A 19759-nucleotide genomic window follows, 5' to 3' on the forward strand; every position below is an offset into this window, starting at 1 on the left:
ACAAGCCATAATGTAATTCGATCGACACTTTAGCCTCGAGATGATGGAACGATGGATAGAAATTGACGGCGAATGGCTGAGTGACAGTGGTTAAAAGGCGCGTAGAGGAAGAGAGATTCCGGTTTCACGAAGGACAGAGCGCTAGGATTTCTCGATTAATTGCTCGGCAATTCGGTTAATTGTCGCGAAAGCACGGATACCGCTCTCCTTTTACGGAACGTTGTTACGCAGCGAAATGGCACGATGAAGCAACTACGTCGAAGTCTTCGAGAGTGCTCGATTAACGTTTCAACGAGTGACAGGAGTTTATACGAAGCCGTCCGAAATCGAATATGGCCTTATTTGGAAACAAATCGAATATGTAAAATAACAATTTCTGCGACCTTTCGTTTCCAACGAAACTCTCTTGCCCAATCTGACGAATAAGGATCCGAGGAGCGTAATAATTTTAATAATCCTTCCACCAGCGACGATCACATTTTTACCAAAATTCTGTCCGACAACGAACGGTCCTAGATCACTGACGCAGGAGATATCCAGCTTCCATCCTTTCTCTCGTCCCTTTACGGGACTTTTTTGTGCTTACGTAATGCTTCATAAGCACGAGCAGGAACGATATGATTTCTGTTCCCTTTCACGCGGAAACTTTAGGAAGGTATCGGGTCCCGGACCCTTTGTCCGACCGGATCAGGGAATCTCGCCGCTGGAAAATGGTTTCCTCTTAGGGTCGGCCGGACCGCTGACCGAGAAGACGTTAACGCTCGCCGACAACTACTTTTCTCGTCGTTTTCCCGCCCGTTACCCAGAATTCTCGTTCGCGGATCCGCAGAAGCGTGCGCGGAAGAAAAGGTTCCGATAAAGGCTCGCAATAGCTCCGATCCCGAGACGGATCTTCGGGTATTATTTCTCTCTTATTTACGTTGTCGAACCTCGTGAAAACGTGGACACTGAGAAAGAGAATTCGTCCCCGACGACATCCTCGGAAAGAATAAGAATAACGAGCATAGTTCTCAGCCGTCCAAAACCGATTTGCCCGCATGAAACAAAAAATTATTAAAACCAATTTGATATAACTCAAGTTAATTTACTCTGCTCATCGTCGATTAGTGGTACGCTTACCCGACACTGTAAAACGCGTGAAAAGTTGTAGAATCGAGGAACATAAACGACATCGAGCGATAAAGGGACGCGCTAGGCACGAGCAACCGTGTACGAGCGTTTAGTCGCCGCCCTACGGAACCACGGAAGCGCGAGCGTACATTTTGCCTTTTCCCATACCCCTCGAATCCCATAAGTGCGTTGTCTTGTCGTCGAATAGCGTCTTAGGCACGACATTTCATTACGTCGTTCGGACGAATTCACCCTCTTAGCCGTAACCGCCTAGCATCCATAAAGCGGGTGGATGACGATCGTAAGAAGTTCCTGAAAACTTTTACGCGACCGGTCGAACACAGCGCGATTCCACTCTTACGATCGTCGCGAGTACGCAAAGCGTTTTAACGGCGATGTAAAAACGGTTAAAAGGGGACCGTTCGAGGATCCGCCTCTCGACGCTGTTGCTCTCGATAGGCACGTGTAAATCGTCACCGACCGTGGCAGATCCAAAGATCGTGATCGCACGAATTGGGGAACGGAACAAAGGTCGCGTTCATCCATATTCATCGACTGCTTACGAGATGGAATCGTCAGAGACGTTGGTTCCTTTTTCTCTGCCGTCACGAGCGAATTAATTCCGCGACACGATTCCTATCGATCACTGTTTACGCTCCGATCCAGCGACTATCTCTCGAAGCCGGTCTAAATACTCTTCCAGAGCTACCCTAACCCCTTGCTCGAGTTCCAATATAAATTTTATTCCATTCTCCACCACGACTACAACGTTAAATCCACCTTTTCGAGAGCTGACTTTCTCTTTTGCAAATAATAATTGTCCCCGCATCCCGTTGCGTTTCTTTTTATTTCGAAGCTGCAATCGTGCAGTGATCTTTCCACCTGGTCCCCGAGCACCGCCCACGCACGTAGCTGTTCATCAACCTCCGTTACGCCAGATTTCACGGCAGGTTGTATTATACAACCGCCCCACGCGTTCGTCGATCAACAGTCGCGTCAACCAACGAAAAAGTTAAGGTCTCCGCGAGACGCGGAGCATTTCGAGGGTCGTCGAGGGGCTAACCGATCGGATTACGCGTTCCTCGAGAAATAATTAACGTCTTTCGCGGGAACGCGAGAATACGAATATGCTTTAGGAGGGAGTTTATGAAAATGTTCGCCGCAGGGGGCGTAAAGCAGCGGCACCAGCGAGATCCCGAGGGCGCCCGTCGTCGTATGCCCCTTCGTTCCTCTCGCGCAGGTGACGCTGCCACGGGGAACCCTCGGGAGACCCCGCGTGTGCGTCGTTCCCAGATATTACCGCATAATTTTAGGATATTTCACTCGAGCGGCCCGGATTCCGACCGGTCGATGCTCGTGGAAGAACAGAAGCAGACGGCCGAAACTCGGAGCGGATTCGTGGCTCGATCCCTGAATCGGGGAAAGATAAAACGCACGCTTTACCGAAATCGCTTTTGTCAGCTCCGCTCAGAATAGAACTTGACATTCTATCTTCTTTCTAACTTTTATTATCGAATAAAACAATTCAGAGACAAGTAGCCATTCGTAGGACTCGTTGCAGGTTCCTTTCGAGGGTGGCTAGCGATACATTAAGAGTATTTCGATTTGTACGATGGACAGTCTGTTTAGCAGTATTGAAATGTGAGATACGTTAAATAGAAACAGCAGTCTGCAAATTTATTAGAGAGCCACCCTCGAGTGAAATGAAACAGCAGGCGGGTGAGGGGGGCAAATACATCCCCAAACGGTTCCACGAAAGCCTACCATTAACGCGAGCACAACGTCCACGGAAATATCTGAAGGATGGCTGGAAATTGGACCTGGAAACGTAGAATCTCGGGGGTATGTGTCCCGTATCCCGACGGGGAACCGTTTCCCGGACAATGCGTCGGAATGTGTCCTTCGCGCGACACCTCGTCCCGTAAATGGCGCGCGGAGACACGGATCTAAAAACGCGCGTTACGTCTCCGAGCGCGTATACCCCATTGTACGATGACAAATCGAGCATCAGCGGGCCACGAGCCGCTTATCCATCAACCTCAGGCCCGAAACGTGCGGTGTCCGCTCCGCAGACATTCCGCGCGGATTGATCCCGCCGCGCGTTGCATCCATACCGATCAACGCCTCCGGAGATCCAGCCACGTCCGGCGGAATCGCCTCCGTGAGCGACGATCGCGACTGTCAAACAAGATTTACGGCGGACCCGACCGTAAAGAGACCTTTAACAACCTCGACGATTTTTCTTCCGAGAGTGGAGATCCTTTTTTTCTTACACTCGATTCGCCCGACTACGAACGAACCTAGGGACTTTCTCCGTGACACGGTAGGCGTCGGAGAGTAACGGTTTTAAAGAGAATTCTTAAGATTCCCGGCCTGCGAGAAGGGATCATCAATTATCGTCCGTTCGAGGTTCCCCCGCGTTGCATAGAACCCGACGTTCCCGTCGACGGGGAAAAGCACGGCGTAGGAAAAATTAACGCGTCCGATTGTTCGTGCACGCCACTCTCGCGAGATCGTTCGTGCGAAAGGAGACACGCGCCCTTCGTCCCTCTTTCGGTCTCGCGCGATGTAACAACGTCCGCGACGCCGTGCGTCGCACACGACGCCTCGCTGAACCGACACAATGCACGCGTCTCTCCGACTGCGTCCTCGACGTCTATGCGTCTTCATCTTTTCAACCACCTTTCTCGCCATTCGTTACGACAAAATGCAATATACTCGGATCTACAGTTTAAAAAAGAAAATTTAAGACATTCTTCGAAATTTTGGGAATTAATTTCGACAGTTGCGATCCAAGTTGACCGGAGCGGAGAGTGGAATCGAAGGAACGATCGCTCGATCGCGAGAACGAGTGAATTACGGATCGATTTCAGGAACGGCCGATACCGCGCCTCGATTACGCCACGCGGTTTTGCGTTTACGATAATTTACGGTTTATTTACCCGGCCGTAATCTCCACGGCGATAAATACCCGGCAAAGAAGCACACGTTTTATTGTGCCCGAGCGGGACGTCGTTCCCACATCGCCGGTGGAAGGTCGACCACCGGCTGTACGACGCAAAAACGCGCGCGAAACAATGTGACGGGGGATCGAAGACATTTCGAAACGGCGCTTTTCACGCCGATAAAATAATGAACAAACGCGCGTTTGTCATCGGGCCGACAGCCGTCCGCGGGTCGAAACCGAGTTGCGACCCGAGATAAGAATAATTTACCGCGGGAGTGCGCTTAAAAGTGCGCATTATCTCCTCGAATAAACTACGCAAGAGTGGCTCTCGGTCGCGCGCGCGTTCAGTGATTATTTCTCGCTACGCGGAAACGGTAAAGACAATATCGAGAAAATATGGCTATATTGTATATCTGGCGAGAATATCTCGCGCGACACGACTCCGCACCTGGCAGATCCATACGTTATCGCGGTCCGCGCTCCGATCGAAAGAATACGTTACCACGTGCTCAAATATGCGAGACGTTGTCGCGTTATGATGTAACGTCGATTTAAACTCCATCGCGGATACCAAGAGCAATAGATTCTTGATTTTGTACCGGGTTCCTATTACCAAATGATTTCAACCGGCTGGAAATAATTGTAATCCACACAACTACTCGTCGATTCTCAAGATTTTCTTTAAAAAGTAAAGTTGGAATCGTCGAAGAAAAATGATACTTCCATTTCGTGATAACAAAATATTTAAATACACATATAACACGCATATTGGCTACTAGTTTATAAGATGAAGTGGTAGGCTTGTATTCGCGAGTCGCGGAGCCAGTAAGAAGCTAATGCCAATAACAGTACGTTAGAGAATTTTATGTACCAGCCCCTTGTAGTTTATGTACTGAATTCAAGTGGTACAGCGATGCTTGAAATAACCGGTATAAATTACAATATTACAAGTACTATATCAAACTGGAATTTCTCATCATTTCTTCGAAAGTATTACTCCAATTAATTACTTCGATCGGCGCATTTTAAACGAGTATTTTCAATGAACACTCTACTTAATAATGCAGAATACCGAGCATTGAAAATAGTGTAACAGAATATTTCCAGTAATCTATCCACGGTAATAAAAGTAAGAGATCGTATGAAGTTTTAATTATAAAATATTTTAGAATTATACGTTTCTATGATATGAAACGTGTGATTAACTTATGTAAATTTCTATGGGCGAATTGAAAACAATATCAGATCGTACGGCAGTGATTTGAAACGATCGACTCGGAACAGCTTTCTATAATGATTGACGTTTATAGACCAAAGCGAAATAAACGAAGATCTTAGGAATATGATTGCACGAAATTACGAACGTAGATCCCGTAACACAGTGCCTCTCAATCAGAGCTGGATAGAATATTTGGTTTGTTGGAAAAATTTTTTAAAATAGTATTTTATTCGAAGGTTCCTAAAAATATTCGTAGTTACGAAATTATTTCAATTCAAAATTAAATTGAAAAACGTATAAAATAATAACATCAGCTAATTGCACTACGGAGGGTTAACGACTTGCATCGTTTCGTCTAACGATACCATTAGTCTTTTCCTTTTGCGTTATTCGTTTCATAACGTAAATGTGCTTGCTATTAATGCCCACCTCTGTACTCGAGCTCGGCTCGACCGTTTGAAAAGTGACATAATTTATCTTGGAAGATAGTATCATTGTTGACGTATTGCTCGTAATACGCACGCAACCATGTGATTTCTTTCTGGTGATATGATACACGGGCATGATTCGTTCCTTCCGCTAATAGATTATCTCGCGATCGACAAAGTCGACGAAAAAGAACTAATTAGAAAAATATTACTCAAATATGTGACTCGTGTCGCGATCCGTGGTTCCAATTCGTGTACGGTACTATGAGCAGCGTTAGAATGTTGCGGTAATTGCCGTTTGGAATTCATCTGGCGTCGAACAAGAAAGATGAAAGTACCAGAGGTGCACGCAGAAATACCTAATTGCGAAAGTCACGTTCGTATCGTTAACTCGGCTCGTGTCCCCGTCCTTAACAATTTCATTAGTCTCGCTATCAAACGGCGTATCACTCAAAACATTCGTTACACGTTCGTTAAAGGATGTAACCGACCGTTGCGACCGATAACGAACCAGACGCTCGCGGATCGAAACGATTCGCGTCGGATAAACTCGTGCCCGTCTATTTGTTCCCTTAAACGCGCGTCGCTCGTTAGAATACGATACCGGGGCTGTCCCGCGTCGCGGTTGATCCAGTTTTCGCGCGGAAACCGAGAAACAAAACGAAGGGGTGCGATAAACACGGCGAAAGCCGATCTCCCTCGAGACCGTCCTGTCGATCCGGCGATACGGGGACCGTAACGAATCCCGTCGCACGGAATTTATTCGACGATCGAGATCGGGAAAGTCGATGGCCGGTTAGATAAATCACAGAATTTTACAATACGTTTAGCGCGACGGGAGGGGACAGGAAGCCGACGATCACCACCCACGAGCTTATCGGTAAGCGATCGACGCGAAAGGAGGGCGAGAAATAAAAAAGAACGATCACCCTCGTATTCCCACGGTTTTAACTCTCGAGTTTCGTCCGACGACTTTGTATTTCGAGCCTCGAAATTTTTCCCATAGACGCGTCTCACGATCGAGAGAGAGACAATGCCGCCGGACGATCCACGAAACGGTACGTCCACCACGGACAGGATAATTCCGTGATCCACGTCCGCCACCCACCTGTACACCCACCGAGCTAAGTAAACGCGGGTGAACGCAGTGTCGATTATTCATAGGGGATCGTTGCAACGACTCGGCCAACTCGCCGATTTACCGGACACGCGCGTCGGTGTTGATCCCTACGTGACCTCGGACTGTTCCTTTACAGTCGAATGCACCGAGCCTCGGATACGGAGGACCCACGTTACAGGTTACTTCGCCACCCACGCGTCCGTGTTTCCCGTCGTTCCTCAGCCCAGTCACCGGGACACGGCTGATAGGGATGGTAATTTACCGTCATTATAGATAACTAAGACGACCGGTCGCGGTGAATTTCACAGTCTCGTTACCGTCCAAATAAATACGCGATCTCAAGCGAACGTCTATTAAACTGAAACAAACGGTACATGGAGGAAGTAGAGCAATGTTGAAAGGACGTGGAAATCGTTTTGTACGTTTGAAACGTACTTGTAATTACAACGAGGGGGTAGAAGAATGAGAATATCTCGTCAAAAACGCACAAACTTTCCGTTCGACCCAATATTCCGATCCATTTGTTGCACAGAACAAGCCTGTTTTGCCCCACAAAAATCAATAACACCGCGAGATTATACATTGTTATTACATACGTCGTGTACGGGACGCGGCGAAAAGCAAACTGCTTTCAATTTCAAACAATAGGACCGATAAATACGACGCGACGTTGTTCCGTCGAACGCGTTGTCGGTTTGGACACGACCCGTAGACTGTGCTTTGTTCATTGTCGCGTGGATCGGTCGTTTAGACATCGATTTTGTCGCTTATTAATTAGAATTTCACGGTCTCGTCGCCACCCTCTATCGAAACAACCGGATTTAGGTTATCTTAGACGAACGGCAGCGTCCGTTGAATCGCCTACGCTCTGGTTTCCGCGGCGTAATGATGGCGATGATAAAAACGGAAGAAAAGATGCGTCTTCCAGCGAGTAATGAAAGGAGGGTAGTGCAACAATCGTGACGGTGTCGAAGTGGAACGAAGTCGTTATCAAGACACGGGTGAAGAAGGGGCGGCCGTTTTAAACCTTTAAAACGTCGTGAGAGATTCGAGCGCAGTCCCGAGGGGTGATTACGCCGGGGCGACGACGCTGGGCGGCCGTCGGCTGTGTAATTAACGTCGTTAAAACATGGATATTAAATAAATTATAAATAATTATGTTCGACGGCGTTAACGACCATCCTAGCCCACAGCGGTGACGCGGGCTCGGGCACATTTACGTTATCGATTGCAACGGTGGACCCGCGGCTCGACTTGTCTAGACTATCCTGAAAATCTTTCTCGCCAAATATTCTTCTCGATCCATCATCCCCCCGGTCCCGGGCACAAATGGCGTGCATAATCGTTTAATCGCGGTCTAACGAGCACTGTTGCTTTCCCCGTGAAATTGAACGAACGATACTGCGAAAAAACTCGATAATGTACAAAGCGAAGTGTCAGATCGATACTCGTCAGAGGCAGGCTAAAAATTTAGAGACGCTCAAACTTTTTTCTAGATTTAAGATATCGCCCTGATGCATCCTTTTGACTTTCTCAAAATTTACGAGACTCGGTTATGCGCTTTCTACGGGAGTCTCGAATCGAGCGGGAGCGCCAGATTTCGCCACGAGACTAACCCCGGGTGATTCGGTAGAATTAACGTCGATAAAGAACCACCGATCCGTTTTACGAGTCTCGCCGACGCTATAAAAGACGTTCAGGCGTGTCTCCTCTAGCCTTTCTGGCCTTCTGCGAAAGCTGCTCGAGCATCGGTGTCTCCGTGGCGTTTCGGCGGTCGCGTATCTCGATCCACGAATTAGCATAATCCTGAGCGCGCGATGGTGACAACGCGTCAACCCCGCATCGATTGACGCCCGTCGAGGCGGACGTTCCTTTTCGCGACGCTCGAAAACACGCGTGCTGCCGACCGCGATCGTAATCGCCGGGGACACTAAAAGCCGGTAATGGCTCGATAACGGGACCAGATCGAGCAACGTACCGGTTTCTAATCTCGATAAAAGATTAGGCGACGAGAAACAAGCCCCGGGATGGCAGTTGCCAATCGATGCCCCGATCGGCCATTATAATTCAAATGGCTCCATTAAATGTATTCACGCGCTATTAGAGCCGCCGCGGATTTTCTCGCCACTCTCGCGGCTCCGTTTTCTCGCGATTGGCCTCGCCGAGGATGTCGACGACGAAGCGTACCGTATCGATCCTCGCCTTAACGCCGTTTCCATTACGTTAACGACCCACGCCTGATAAACTATTCACCGTGCGGATAATTGCGACGCGATTCCCCGCACTTCGACTATCGTCTGTAGCGTTTCCAGAATAACCACCGAACACCAAACCCAGAGCCATAAATTCCTCCGCGACGAACCGATACCTATTCCTCCTCGATGCTCGATTTGCCTACCAACGGTCCGACACATTTCGGACAACGTCCACGCTCGTGTCGCCAGCTGTTTCTCCCATATTACTGAAAGAGATTTCAAATTTTATCCGATTATAGAAACACGGGGACATAATTGGCATTCTAAGAAAGAAGACCCATCTATTTATATCGAAAATTTTTCAATCCGCGATCCTACGATCAATAAAAAAACGACGACTGTGAAGTCAGGTGTAATTTCGAGGCGCGTCACCCTGTAGATAAACCCGTCGATTATCAAAGACAGTCGCAAGAGACGAGGGTGCTTTCGGGAGAAGTGACTTCTTCAAAGGTCAGACGCGGAGTGGACAAGTTCACCGTTTGGCGTCGAAGGGGTTGAATGCGTCCGACGCAACCCCGCGACCGTATCGTGGCGCCAACCAACGGGGACGCCTGGAACCGCCAGACGTCCCGACGTCCATGGTTCCACTAGCTGCCACCAGATTGAGATACGACTTCGTTTCTAATCGCGAGACTCGGGGCGATTGCACACGCCTCCGTCGTCCGCGGCGTTCTCGTTGTATCCCGAGCTGATAAAACAGGATCGTTGATCCGGCCCGTAAATCTCCGCTCGATTCAATTATGCTAATTACGTTAAAATTGCGCAACGTCGCGATACTTGAGATCTCAATAGGACCGCCGGGCTTGTAACGAATAAATCTTTCGGGTTTTTTTCACGGAGGCCGATCTTGTTGCTCGATAACGTCGCGGATAAAACCGACTCGAGTGCTGTTCGTGGGAATCGTGTACCTCTGGAGATCTAAATTGCTACACCCGTAAACGCTTCGATATGTCGACGGGAGCAGAAACGAGGAGAGAGAGAGAGTGAGAGACACGGGAATGTAAAGTGCCATTGATATTATTTCGTCTGGGGAAAGAAGAGCCAGACCACCCTGGAATGACGAGTGGATGATCCTGCCCGGATACGTCGTTCGAGACACGCACTCTTTAACCAGCAGGCACTTTAACCAACTTAACAGCCGCTGACTCGTTATAGCATAACGGTTCGACGGTCGACAAAGGTGCGAGATCGCGCCAATCGAAGCCAGCGTCCTCGATTATCACGCGTTCACAGCTTTCTAAAGCACCGAAAAGCACGATGGAGGGACGACGAGGGAACGGAGTAGGACAACGGGACAGAGGCGAAAAGAACGCTGAAGGGTTGAAATCGGCGAGAGGCTGTCGATTCGGTAGCGATCGGTGGCTGGCAACGAGGGTCGCGCATCCGTCGGTGTCAAAGGCCACCGGAGGAGCTCTGTTTATCTTCCGGTGCTGTATTTGTTTTCTTTTTTTTTTTTTTTTAAATATTTCCAAACGCAGTCGACGATTAAAAGTCTGGAAATTTACACGAGCGTTCGCAATATTCGCTGTTTGCGATCGGAAACACGACGAAGACCGTCAAATATTACGCGTGTCAAATTAGCCGAGCGAAACGGATCGAAGCGACCGTTCGCCCCGATCAAAGTCAACTCGTGCGAGTGACAATCGAACGACAGAAAAATACGAAAAGGGACGCGGGCGAAAATGACGCGGAGTGGTTTACCTGCAATGCTATTTTTACGACAGGTACGCACGCAACCGGTGCGTGAACGCGGAGAAAAGAGAGAAAGCGAACGCGACGCACGGTCGCGAACATTATATACGTGGCTTGGCACCCCTTTTGCCGCTCGCGAACACAATGAGCGGCTTTGTTGAAAATTTCTGCGGGCTTTTGACCCCAGTTTTCCGCGTACACCCGCCCAGGCCAGCCCTCTCTCACCATTTTCGTTCGTGCTTTTCGTTCCCCAATACCCTGCCGATCGGCTCATACGCCGCTGAGTTCCCATAGGAAGATTCCCGTTCCCCACCCCCCCATTCAACGCCGATCCCGTGAAATCCGGCTCATTAAATCGCTTGACGTATTTCGAGATGGCGCGTTCGCACGCGCATGCAGCAGCCTCCTACCAAAGGCTGCCCTCTTCCTCGCTCCCTCTCTCGATCTCGATATGCATTTGCACGCGTCAAGAAATCAAATCCTCCCGCCTCGAACCCTTCCCCGATAATGAATATATTAAATGTAAACAGATTAGGGGACAATTTTCCGGACCAAGCTCCGGCCGATACGCTTCTAGGGTCCTTTCCTGCGCGCTTGTTTGCGATTTGCTCCATTGTCGCAGGCTTTGCAATTTTCGAAACGAAATCTACTCGTCTAAAAATTGAAATCTACCGACCGATGCAGGTAAACGCGACGACGTGATACCAGCGTTTCTGTATTTCACCCCCTGTATTTTGCGTTCGAGTTTCCCGATCGAAATACGTCGTTGCTAGCAAGGAAGTCCGTCAGACGAGGCGGGAGTGAATTATTCAAACGGGCCATTACGACTAGCTGAAATTATTTACAAAGCAGACCTTCAACGTTCGCTTTATCGCCGCTAATGAGCCCGCGAGCACTCGACGAAACAAGTAAATCGTTGATGCAATTATGGTATCGGGAGCCCCCCTGCCGGAAAACAAATCTCGTTAAAAGTAAGCAGGGGAAATGGAGTCTATTAGACACGAGCGAAAGTATCGGCCAAGAGAACACTGAAAAGATGAAACGCTGCCGGGGAAAGGGGATCGGGAGAGTTATGTACAACCGGTGAGCGGAAAAGTTGTACATGCGGAAGGGAACAAAGATCGAAGTCAAATAAAGAGACTCTTTTCCAGATTAACCTTACATAACGAGCGTCCGCGAGCAAGATCGATACACCAGATGCACCATTTTGATTCTAGTCGCGTGTGGTCTCTGTGGCTCGCTCTGTGCCTTTTCTCTTTATCTCTGTTCGCCTCCGCGGCTTACGTCCAGTCCTACACTCGTGCGCGCGTCCGAACGAGCGCACTCGAAAAAATGAATACTCGCGCGCGATCCTCGGACGCTTTGATCCTTTGACGAAAGAGGAACGCCCGATGGTCGTCGAACGAGCGAGTTTAGGTTCCGTCCCGTTTGTCATAGTAAATAGTAATGAAGGTTGCCTCTTCGATCGGTTCATTACCGAACCTTTAAACTTTTTCTACCCGACCGTTTCGCCGGGACGATCGGCTCCGAATGTTTGCTACTCCGACATCAAAAGCTGCATCGAAACGCGTACCTACGGCTTCCGAGTTTCCGCTCGATGAAAATTACGATCGTCGTTCCTCTATGCTAGTAACGATTCTGGGTCTATTTGGACCCGGGCGCACCGGGTATTTCACAGTCGTAAAGCTAACAAAAAATAAAGAATTTAGGTTTCTTTTTGAAGAAATTAACGAGTAGTATAGAGTTAATATTATTGATCAAAGGAATGTAGGTATTGTTCATCGAAGTCCCAATTTCGATTCCATCATCGTCGAAATTGATTGCGAATTCCTGTCTACTAAAATTGATTTGCACCGAAATTTCACATATTTCGTTTTTAGAAAAACATTTTTTTTTTTTTTTTTGAGCATGTAGGCAGTGCCAAATATTGAAACTGGTCCACGTAAATGCGTCGACGACAGTACGCAAACGAATGAACGTGGCTGTGTCACATTACTGCTGTAGCATAGATACCGAAATAACAATTTCGAGATTTTTCCACGAAATTCATTTAAAAATCATTTTCACCTCGCGGATTGCACAATAATAGACGGGACAAATATGACCGACGGGCGTTATTTGCCGATCCCTGGCCCAGGCTATCATGGTTATTAATTTTGTCGCTTGATTTACGTTCCTTCTATTGTTTTTTAATGGTCAAAGTCATATTTCGGATGGCGCAATTACATTTCCACCATAACCGATGTACACATTTAGTTAACGATTCCAGCATATACCAGTAGCAATATTGTCTAACTGGAGCACGGAATAAAATAAATTCCAATTAATATACAAAATGCAAAAATAAATTGTATCCTGCTATTCTACGGCTGCTTGCCACAGATAAACCTTTAAATATAAGTCGAACACGAATAACGAGGGAAGTTCAAGAACCCGGGAATTCAAAAACTTTTGTAACGTGGTGTGGAAATGGAATACTTCATCCGTAACGCGAAACCATTTTTCGTTGGTGCTATAATACGGGTTGAGTGGAGCGAAGTCCTCGAAAAAGCGGAGTTTCCTTTCTCGCGGAACGTTAAAAGTTTAAACAAAAGTTGCATTTGTTTTTTCAGAAATGACTATCAAACAATCCATACTTTAAGTTATCCCCACCGCTATTCCTTATTAAGCTTTTAATGCTCCACTGCAAAAAGTTTAATACTTCGATCCTCGAGAGTTCTGCTCGTTGATAAAAATTGCAGATAGAAATATTAGCATTGTGGGGCAGTTGTTGGGGGTTTCCTAGAACCGTGAGGCTGTTTCGCGAGGTTTCCGCTATCTTGGGGAAATTTTAGCCCGGTTTCGAGCACGCTGCGACCGCGGTAGTCACGTTATCCTTATAACGAACTGGCTGGGAATAATTAAACGCCTGTTTTGGTCGCACGACCCGCGTTCTGGAGCCGCGAACGGACGATCCAGCGCCGTGATTCCGATTCGCATCGACAATTCTTCGCGCGCACGTACACCGAGACACGCGTGTACCCACGTACGGCTCCCGTTGCTCATTCGAACTATGCTAAATACCGCCTAATGAATACATACGGGTAGCTCTTTGATACAAAGGCGCTCTCTGCTTTACATAAAGCGCGGGCGAACTATTTGCCCTGTGGTCGACAGAATTTCAGCCCGTGCAAGGATCTAATGAACCTTTCGCTCGTCCGTGGCGTGCACGTACATCGTTCTACCAAAGGATCGGGCCCGTCGTCCATGCTCAGCCGCTAATTAATTAAAATCCTCGGACAAAAAATTCGCACGGCTGTGGCGGCTGTTTTCGATAATTGGCCGGATTTCGCGGACAATAAGTTTTAAACTTTCTGGTTGCGGTCGATCTGGGAACGCGCCGACGTTCCGCCCGCTGGTTCCCCGATAACGAGCGCCACTGTAATCGAAGAAACCCGAAACCACGGAAATTAGACGAACAACCGATCGTTCCAAGAGGTAATTAGACTAACCAAATGAAATTCAACCGATCTTAATCCGTCGCATTTACGACTTTTCGCTCGCCGCTGCTTGTCGGGACAGAACCGAATTTTAGCTGTTATTTAATCATTCTTAAGAGTGGGTTTCCATATTAACAAAACGCACTTTCACCATTTTTTTTCGACGTTCGATAATATACGACTCCGTTCCCAATTTCAGAGCCACTGTTTTCCCGATTGCTCTCACGACGGAAGCGAAACGTATAATTTTAACGATGTGTTTCAATCCAACATAGGAGAGACGTTAAATCGAAAGTTAATAAAGTTATTTACGAATGATAGATACCGATAATTTACCTAGTACCGAAATTTTCTTAAATGTACAGAGATCATATTCTTTAGCTTTCAATTTTCTTGTAAAATATAACGTTTATTATAAATATGAATCAGACGTTTCTTGTAGAAAATAGTATGCCCTCTATTTTTGGTAATAACTATTTTGTCCATAAAACCAGTAGTTTCCGAGATATTTGCAAAAAACCATACAGCTGAACTGTGCAACGAGCGTGTCTGATTATGTATGGTATAATCTCCTTCCTACAGACCTACCTTCCCGAGTCCATACGAAGGAGATTACGCTGTAACCGATCAGACCTACCAACTTCACGTCTCTGTACTGTACATATACTCAAAATGGCGACGATTTCTCAAACGTGATCCTACAGTAAACATTTCAAAAATTTCGAAACTTCTCCATTTATTCGTTTCGTTTACTGGGATCGGACCTTCGTTGACTTTGCAACCTGTGAGGTAAATGACGCAGAAAACGACCATAACTCGACGCTGATCTCACGGACATATTCCTTCCGTGGATCCTCTCTTTTAGAACAACCAAGACGGTCCCCATCGGCGGACTCGGATCCTTAATTAATAGAATGCAGATTTATCCGCGAGGATGAGAGCCGCGCGAGACACGCACCGAAATCACGTGAACGCGACTTTAAGCCGCTTACCACCACTTGTACAACGACGAAAACCACTTTTCGAGATAACTTGTAGATCTCTAATCTCCTACGTTGGTCTCTCCCTCCCTCCGTCGCGTCGTTTCGACTCTTATTTCCCTCTTTCCTACCTTTCCTCTCTCGTTAGTGCAGGAATCACGGATTAAGACCCCTTTTGCGGACCGTTAGTCGAATATTTGCGCGAGTTCCGAGACGAATCGACTTTTTGTTTTAATTTTGAGAATGTGGCTGACGATATTTCCTATCTAGGAGCATGCAGAATTTACTTAGAAGACTTCCTTATACCTCTAATACATTCCAAGATAGTATTAAGGGGTGAAACTTTGGAGGGCGGTTCCACCCCTTGAACTGAAGTTACCGCCGTGAAAAGAAAATACGTTTCACTTACTTTTAACCGCTCTTCAAACGTGAAAAGTTTCATTAAAATCCAAGGAGTGGAGCGCTTAAAAATATTCCTTGTCGATTAACCAAACAATATTCTAGAAAAATATCAAGATACCAGCGAAGATTTAATAAGCTAAAATAAAAAATATCTCGCTCGTTGCGTACCAAAACCATATTAATAACGTAATAAAATATTGTTTCGTTCGTAAAATTGATACCATCGATTAAAACCGTATCAAAGCGGCGTGCCAGGAAAATATTGCGACGCGTTTGTCCATATTAATTTTTGCGACATCATAAAAGTGTGTCCCGTCCCACTGTCGTATCGAGTATCGTCCAGCATCCGGTCGCGACTCACGGCGCGTCGACGTAGTTTAACGCAAGAAGCGTCGCAGAAAGGAGCGGAAGAAAATCATTTACCCGTCGGTGTTCGACAAGTAGCGACACTTATCGCGTTTTTAATGATGTATCCGTATATTGCCGGAGACACAAAAGAGCCGGCTGTCGATGCATACGTTGCGTCGAGAAATAGAGGAGAATGAACCCGCGGAAATGGAGAGCGCGGTTTCATTTCCAACCGTGGAAAAAGCTCCGACCGTTAAGTAATTAATTTCGCGGTGCTGCGAGACTCGTTAAAAATTTGAACAACCAGCCGACCATCGATCGCCACCGCCGCGATACGAGAGTGAATTACTGAATTTTATTTTCCACCCTCTACCTACGCGCTCCTCTCATATAATTCTAGCTCGAAGAAGCATTCGAGGACCGTGCACGACCACAATGAAACGCTCCTCCTTCACCGTTAAATATATACGTTATACATATAAAACGCGACATTTACTTTACAAAAAAATATACCCCGCGCTCGTGTCTCGACGGGTGAAACGCGCAAACGACGTCTCCGGTTCGCGAGACCGCGGGCGTCTAATGTATAACGATAATATTCGAGTCAATTTGCGCGACATCGTGTTATCGAGATCGTTAAACGGCCGGGTACACGAGTTCGCGAGGAGACAGTTCCGAGTCGGGAGTCCCGGCGAAAACGCGTCTCGGTACAGAATATGGGACGTCTGGGAAATGAATTCGCTGGTTGCCCACTGGGTACGGTACTCCGTTAAGTCTTCTACGTGGCTCGAATGCACTATGAAACAGAAGTTACACACTAAGTGCTTCACAGCGTGCGGTACACACTTTATAGCTATGTCGCAGTCGAGACGTCGACCGAGTCTCGGAATAACGAGTCCGACTGGACGCAGCCAGTTCCCCGTCCCACTCTGTCGCCTTCCCTCGCAATCTGAACGTCCCAATAGCGTCTCTTTAATAATCCGCGTCGCTTAACGAGGTCCGAAAGACTACAATTAAAACGACAGCGACCGCAAACATCCGCGGAATCCGACGGTCTGCAATCTCTTACAGCCAGGAATAACGATCGGTTCGAAAAGGGGGACGATGGACGTTTATGTGCTACGGACTTAATACAGAAAGAACCCCGCGAATCCGTGTTGCACGGCCGGATCCAACGTGTGGTCGAGGCAGATTGCTCGAAGAGATCGGCAAAGTGGCCGGTGGTCTCGTGTTCCGTGAACTTTAATCAGACGGACCAAACTCTCTGTGTTTCGCCGGTACGGCGTACTTAATGATACCTATCCCCGCTTCCGACCGATAGGGCCGGAAACACGAGCAAAATCCCCTCGACCGCAAGATAAAGTTCCACGATCCTTCGAGGGACGTACGAGTGCGTCGCTTCTAAAGCCCCCGTGTGCCTGGAATCGCGACAAGACGCCGTTTTATGAACGCCAACGGTCGCTGAACAATTATTTTAATGCTCCGCCTTATTTATTTCTCGATATACCTCACACACAGGATAAACATCCTGTATTTAAATTCATTTTCATTATCACACACCAGGCATATAATCGATAGGAATTGCTGAAACATCTTTTAATATGTAACGTCAAAGTAAATTGCAAAATAAACATAGAAGACGGCATAAAATGTAGTAGTTTGTATAGCCATCGGATAGGGGATGAAATGCCCTTTAAAATGAGCGTTTGTGAGAATCGATAGCTTTATTAGTTCCGGAGATATAGCGATTTTAGTTTCAAGTCGATGCGGTGGCTAATTACGGAGATAGGGTTTGTTTACGTTTTTGTTGCGCGCTCGCGCGAGTTCATTCATCTCGCGCGCGTAGATAGTAAACAGTGCGTAGTAATTGTGCGTACGCCGAAATTGGGTCACGATAGTCACGTACGCGGGTTAGGTCAACACCACGAACGATCACGACGAGTCATTCGTTCTTCGCGGAGAGCATTGAGACCTCGGTTACGAAGCGAGAGCTCGGGATATCGGGATCTAACGCATCTACAATCGAACGTCTAATGTAATTGAACCGCACGCAGAATTACCGGCTATTCCCAGCGCCGAAACTAGATGGAACATTCTATATAGCCTGGAACATCTTGGAATTGGTCGAGAGAGTACAGAGTGACCGGTGCCTCGGTAAACTTTGATCAGTCCGTACCAAACTCCACGTGCGCCTAATCCCACTTACTTAATGGCGTCTGTCCCCTCACGTTCGACACAGCCAGGAACTTGCATTCGAACGCTACATCATCAACTAAAACGTTACGATGGAAACTACTGTGAGTCCCGTCGGATGCGTCTACCTTCTGACCGTCGAAACTTTGTATATTCCCAGTACAGAGCTTGCGAAATTGAGGTGTCATTCTTAATCTTTGTCCCAGCTTTCGTGTCTCGTAGAACTTTTAGCGAAAATAGTACGACATTTAGATATATTAGACTCGCCCGTATGTATTTTGTATAATAAGTATTGTACTTTTGTATTAATGTACCTATGCTCTTTCGCAAATAAATGTACCCTTCCTACTTATATGTATACGTAGAAATTAATATTTCGATTTTAATTCTGCGTGCATTCGAAGTACTTTTAACTGCGGTGAACTAATTATGCATTCGCGGCCTGGCTGATATCAAATTGCAAATTCGCCTGCGGCGAAAATAAGTTTGACACGACTGATTTAGAGTAATGGTGAACGACCGTTTTTGCTCGTGGTCCGGATATAATAAAATAACATTTCCCGCGAGCCAACTTTTCGATAAATAAAACGTCTATCATTTAACTATATTGAATTACGATTCCAAAATTATTACACGGGCCTAGAAAACTCGATCAAATGGCCTGTTTAGGGTACTTTTCCCGTAGATGCGTAACGTGTTGCTAGACGAGGGTTAAAGTTACGCGGAGCCGTAATCCGCCATAATCCGGATAAGAGTTACAGTCGCATTCGTTTGCATTTTCCGTGGGTGGATCGAGATTTCGCGTTTCGGGGGACAATATTGCCCCGGCGAACGAAAGGGGAGACCGTTATAGAGGGTATCGAAAACGTGATTTACTTACTTTTGCTGATTATTGTTGGCGGTGGGCATAGGGGTTGGTACCCTCGGCGGCGGGACCGGTATTGCTTTTCTTCTTTCTCCACCTGTTTGATGTACGGTCGGCGTGACGCGTCCGGTCGGCGCAATCCGACCAGCCGTTCTTGGTCTCTCCGTCCGTACGTCCATCTCGTTTCTGCGAACAATTCGAAACGTCCGAGTCGTTAGGACCCCTGGAGATGAAACTCGCTACGTGGAATCGCTTTCTTTCTTTTATTTTTTTTTTTTCGCGGCTGATTTCCAGCCGCATCCGCCCGCCTATGCGCCGCGTTCTTTTCGCGAGGGAGCGCCGGGAACGATCCAGGAATTGCGACGAGGGAGAACGGAGCCGCGTAAAAGGCAGTCGAGGAAAAAAAACGAAATTATTACGAGACGCATTAGTAACCGGGATACAAAAGTGCCATTTTCTCTTGTGCACGCGAGGCCAGGCAGACATCACAGAGATTGCGGTGAACTTCGAAAGAGCGATCCCGAAAGTCGCGTGCACGACGCACGCCGTGGCGCACAGAGGGACGAGTAAGAGAAGAACGGAGAGAGACGAAACTGAAAATCCCTTTCCACGGTTTTCCCAGCCACTTTGTTCGCGCGATGCTTTGTGAGAACGACATTAGATCGTTGAACGTTTTATAATTATTTTCCGCGGCAACTTTCGCCGATAATTGCGCGACGGA

At 47.3% G+C, this 19759-nt stretch overlaps 1 protein-coding gene across 2 annotated transcripts in view; it reads right to left on the reverse strand.

Moving 5' to 3' along the window:
* Positions 1 to 19759, reverse strand: part of LOC143345511 (uncharacterized) — a 346505-nt gene that overhangs the window by 278607 nt on the left and 48139 nt on the right. The window contains exon 2 of one of the 2 annotated variants that reach the window (XM_076772707.1): positions 19054 to 19224. In XM_076772707.1, the coding sequence (XP_076628822.1) occupies positions 19054 to 19217 (164 nt within the window). In that variant the 5' untranslated portion in view covers positions 19218 to 19224. Of the gene's footprint in view, positions 1 to 19053; positions 19431 to 19759 lie in introns of those variants that run through there. The other variant, XM_076772709.1, reaches the window with a different exon arrangement.

This window comes from Colletes latitarsis, chromosome 9, assembly GCF_051014445.1.
Source record: "Colletes latitarsis isolate SP2378_abdomen chromosome 9, iyColLati1, whole genome shotgun sequence".
NCBI classification, from domain to species: domain Eukaryota; kingdom Metazoa; phylum Arthropoda; class Insecta; order Hymenoptera; family Colletidae; genus Colletes; species Colletes latitarsis.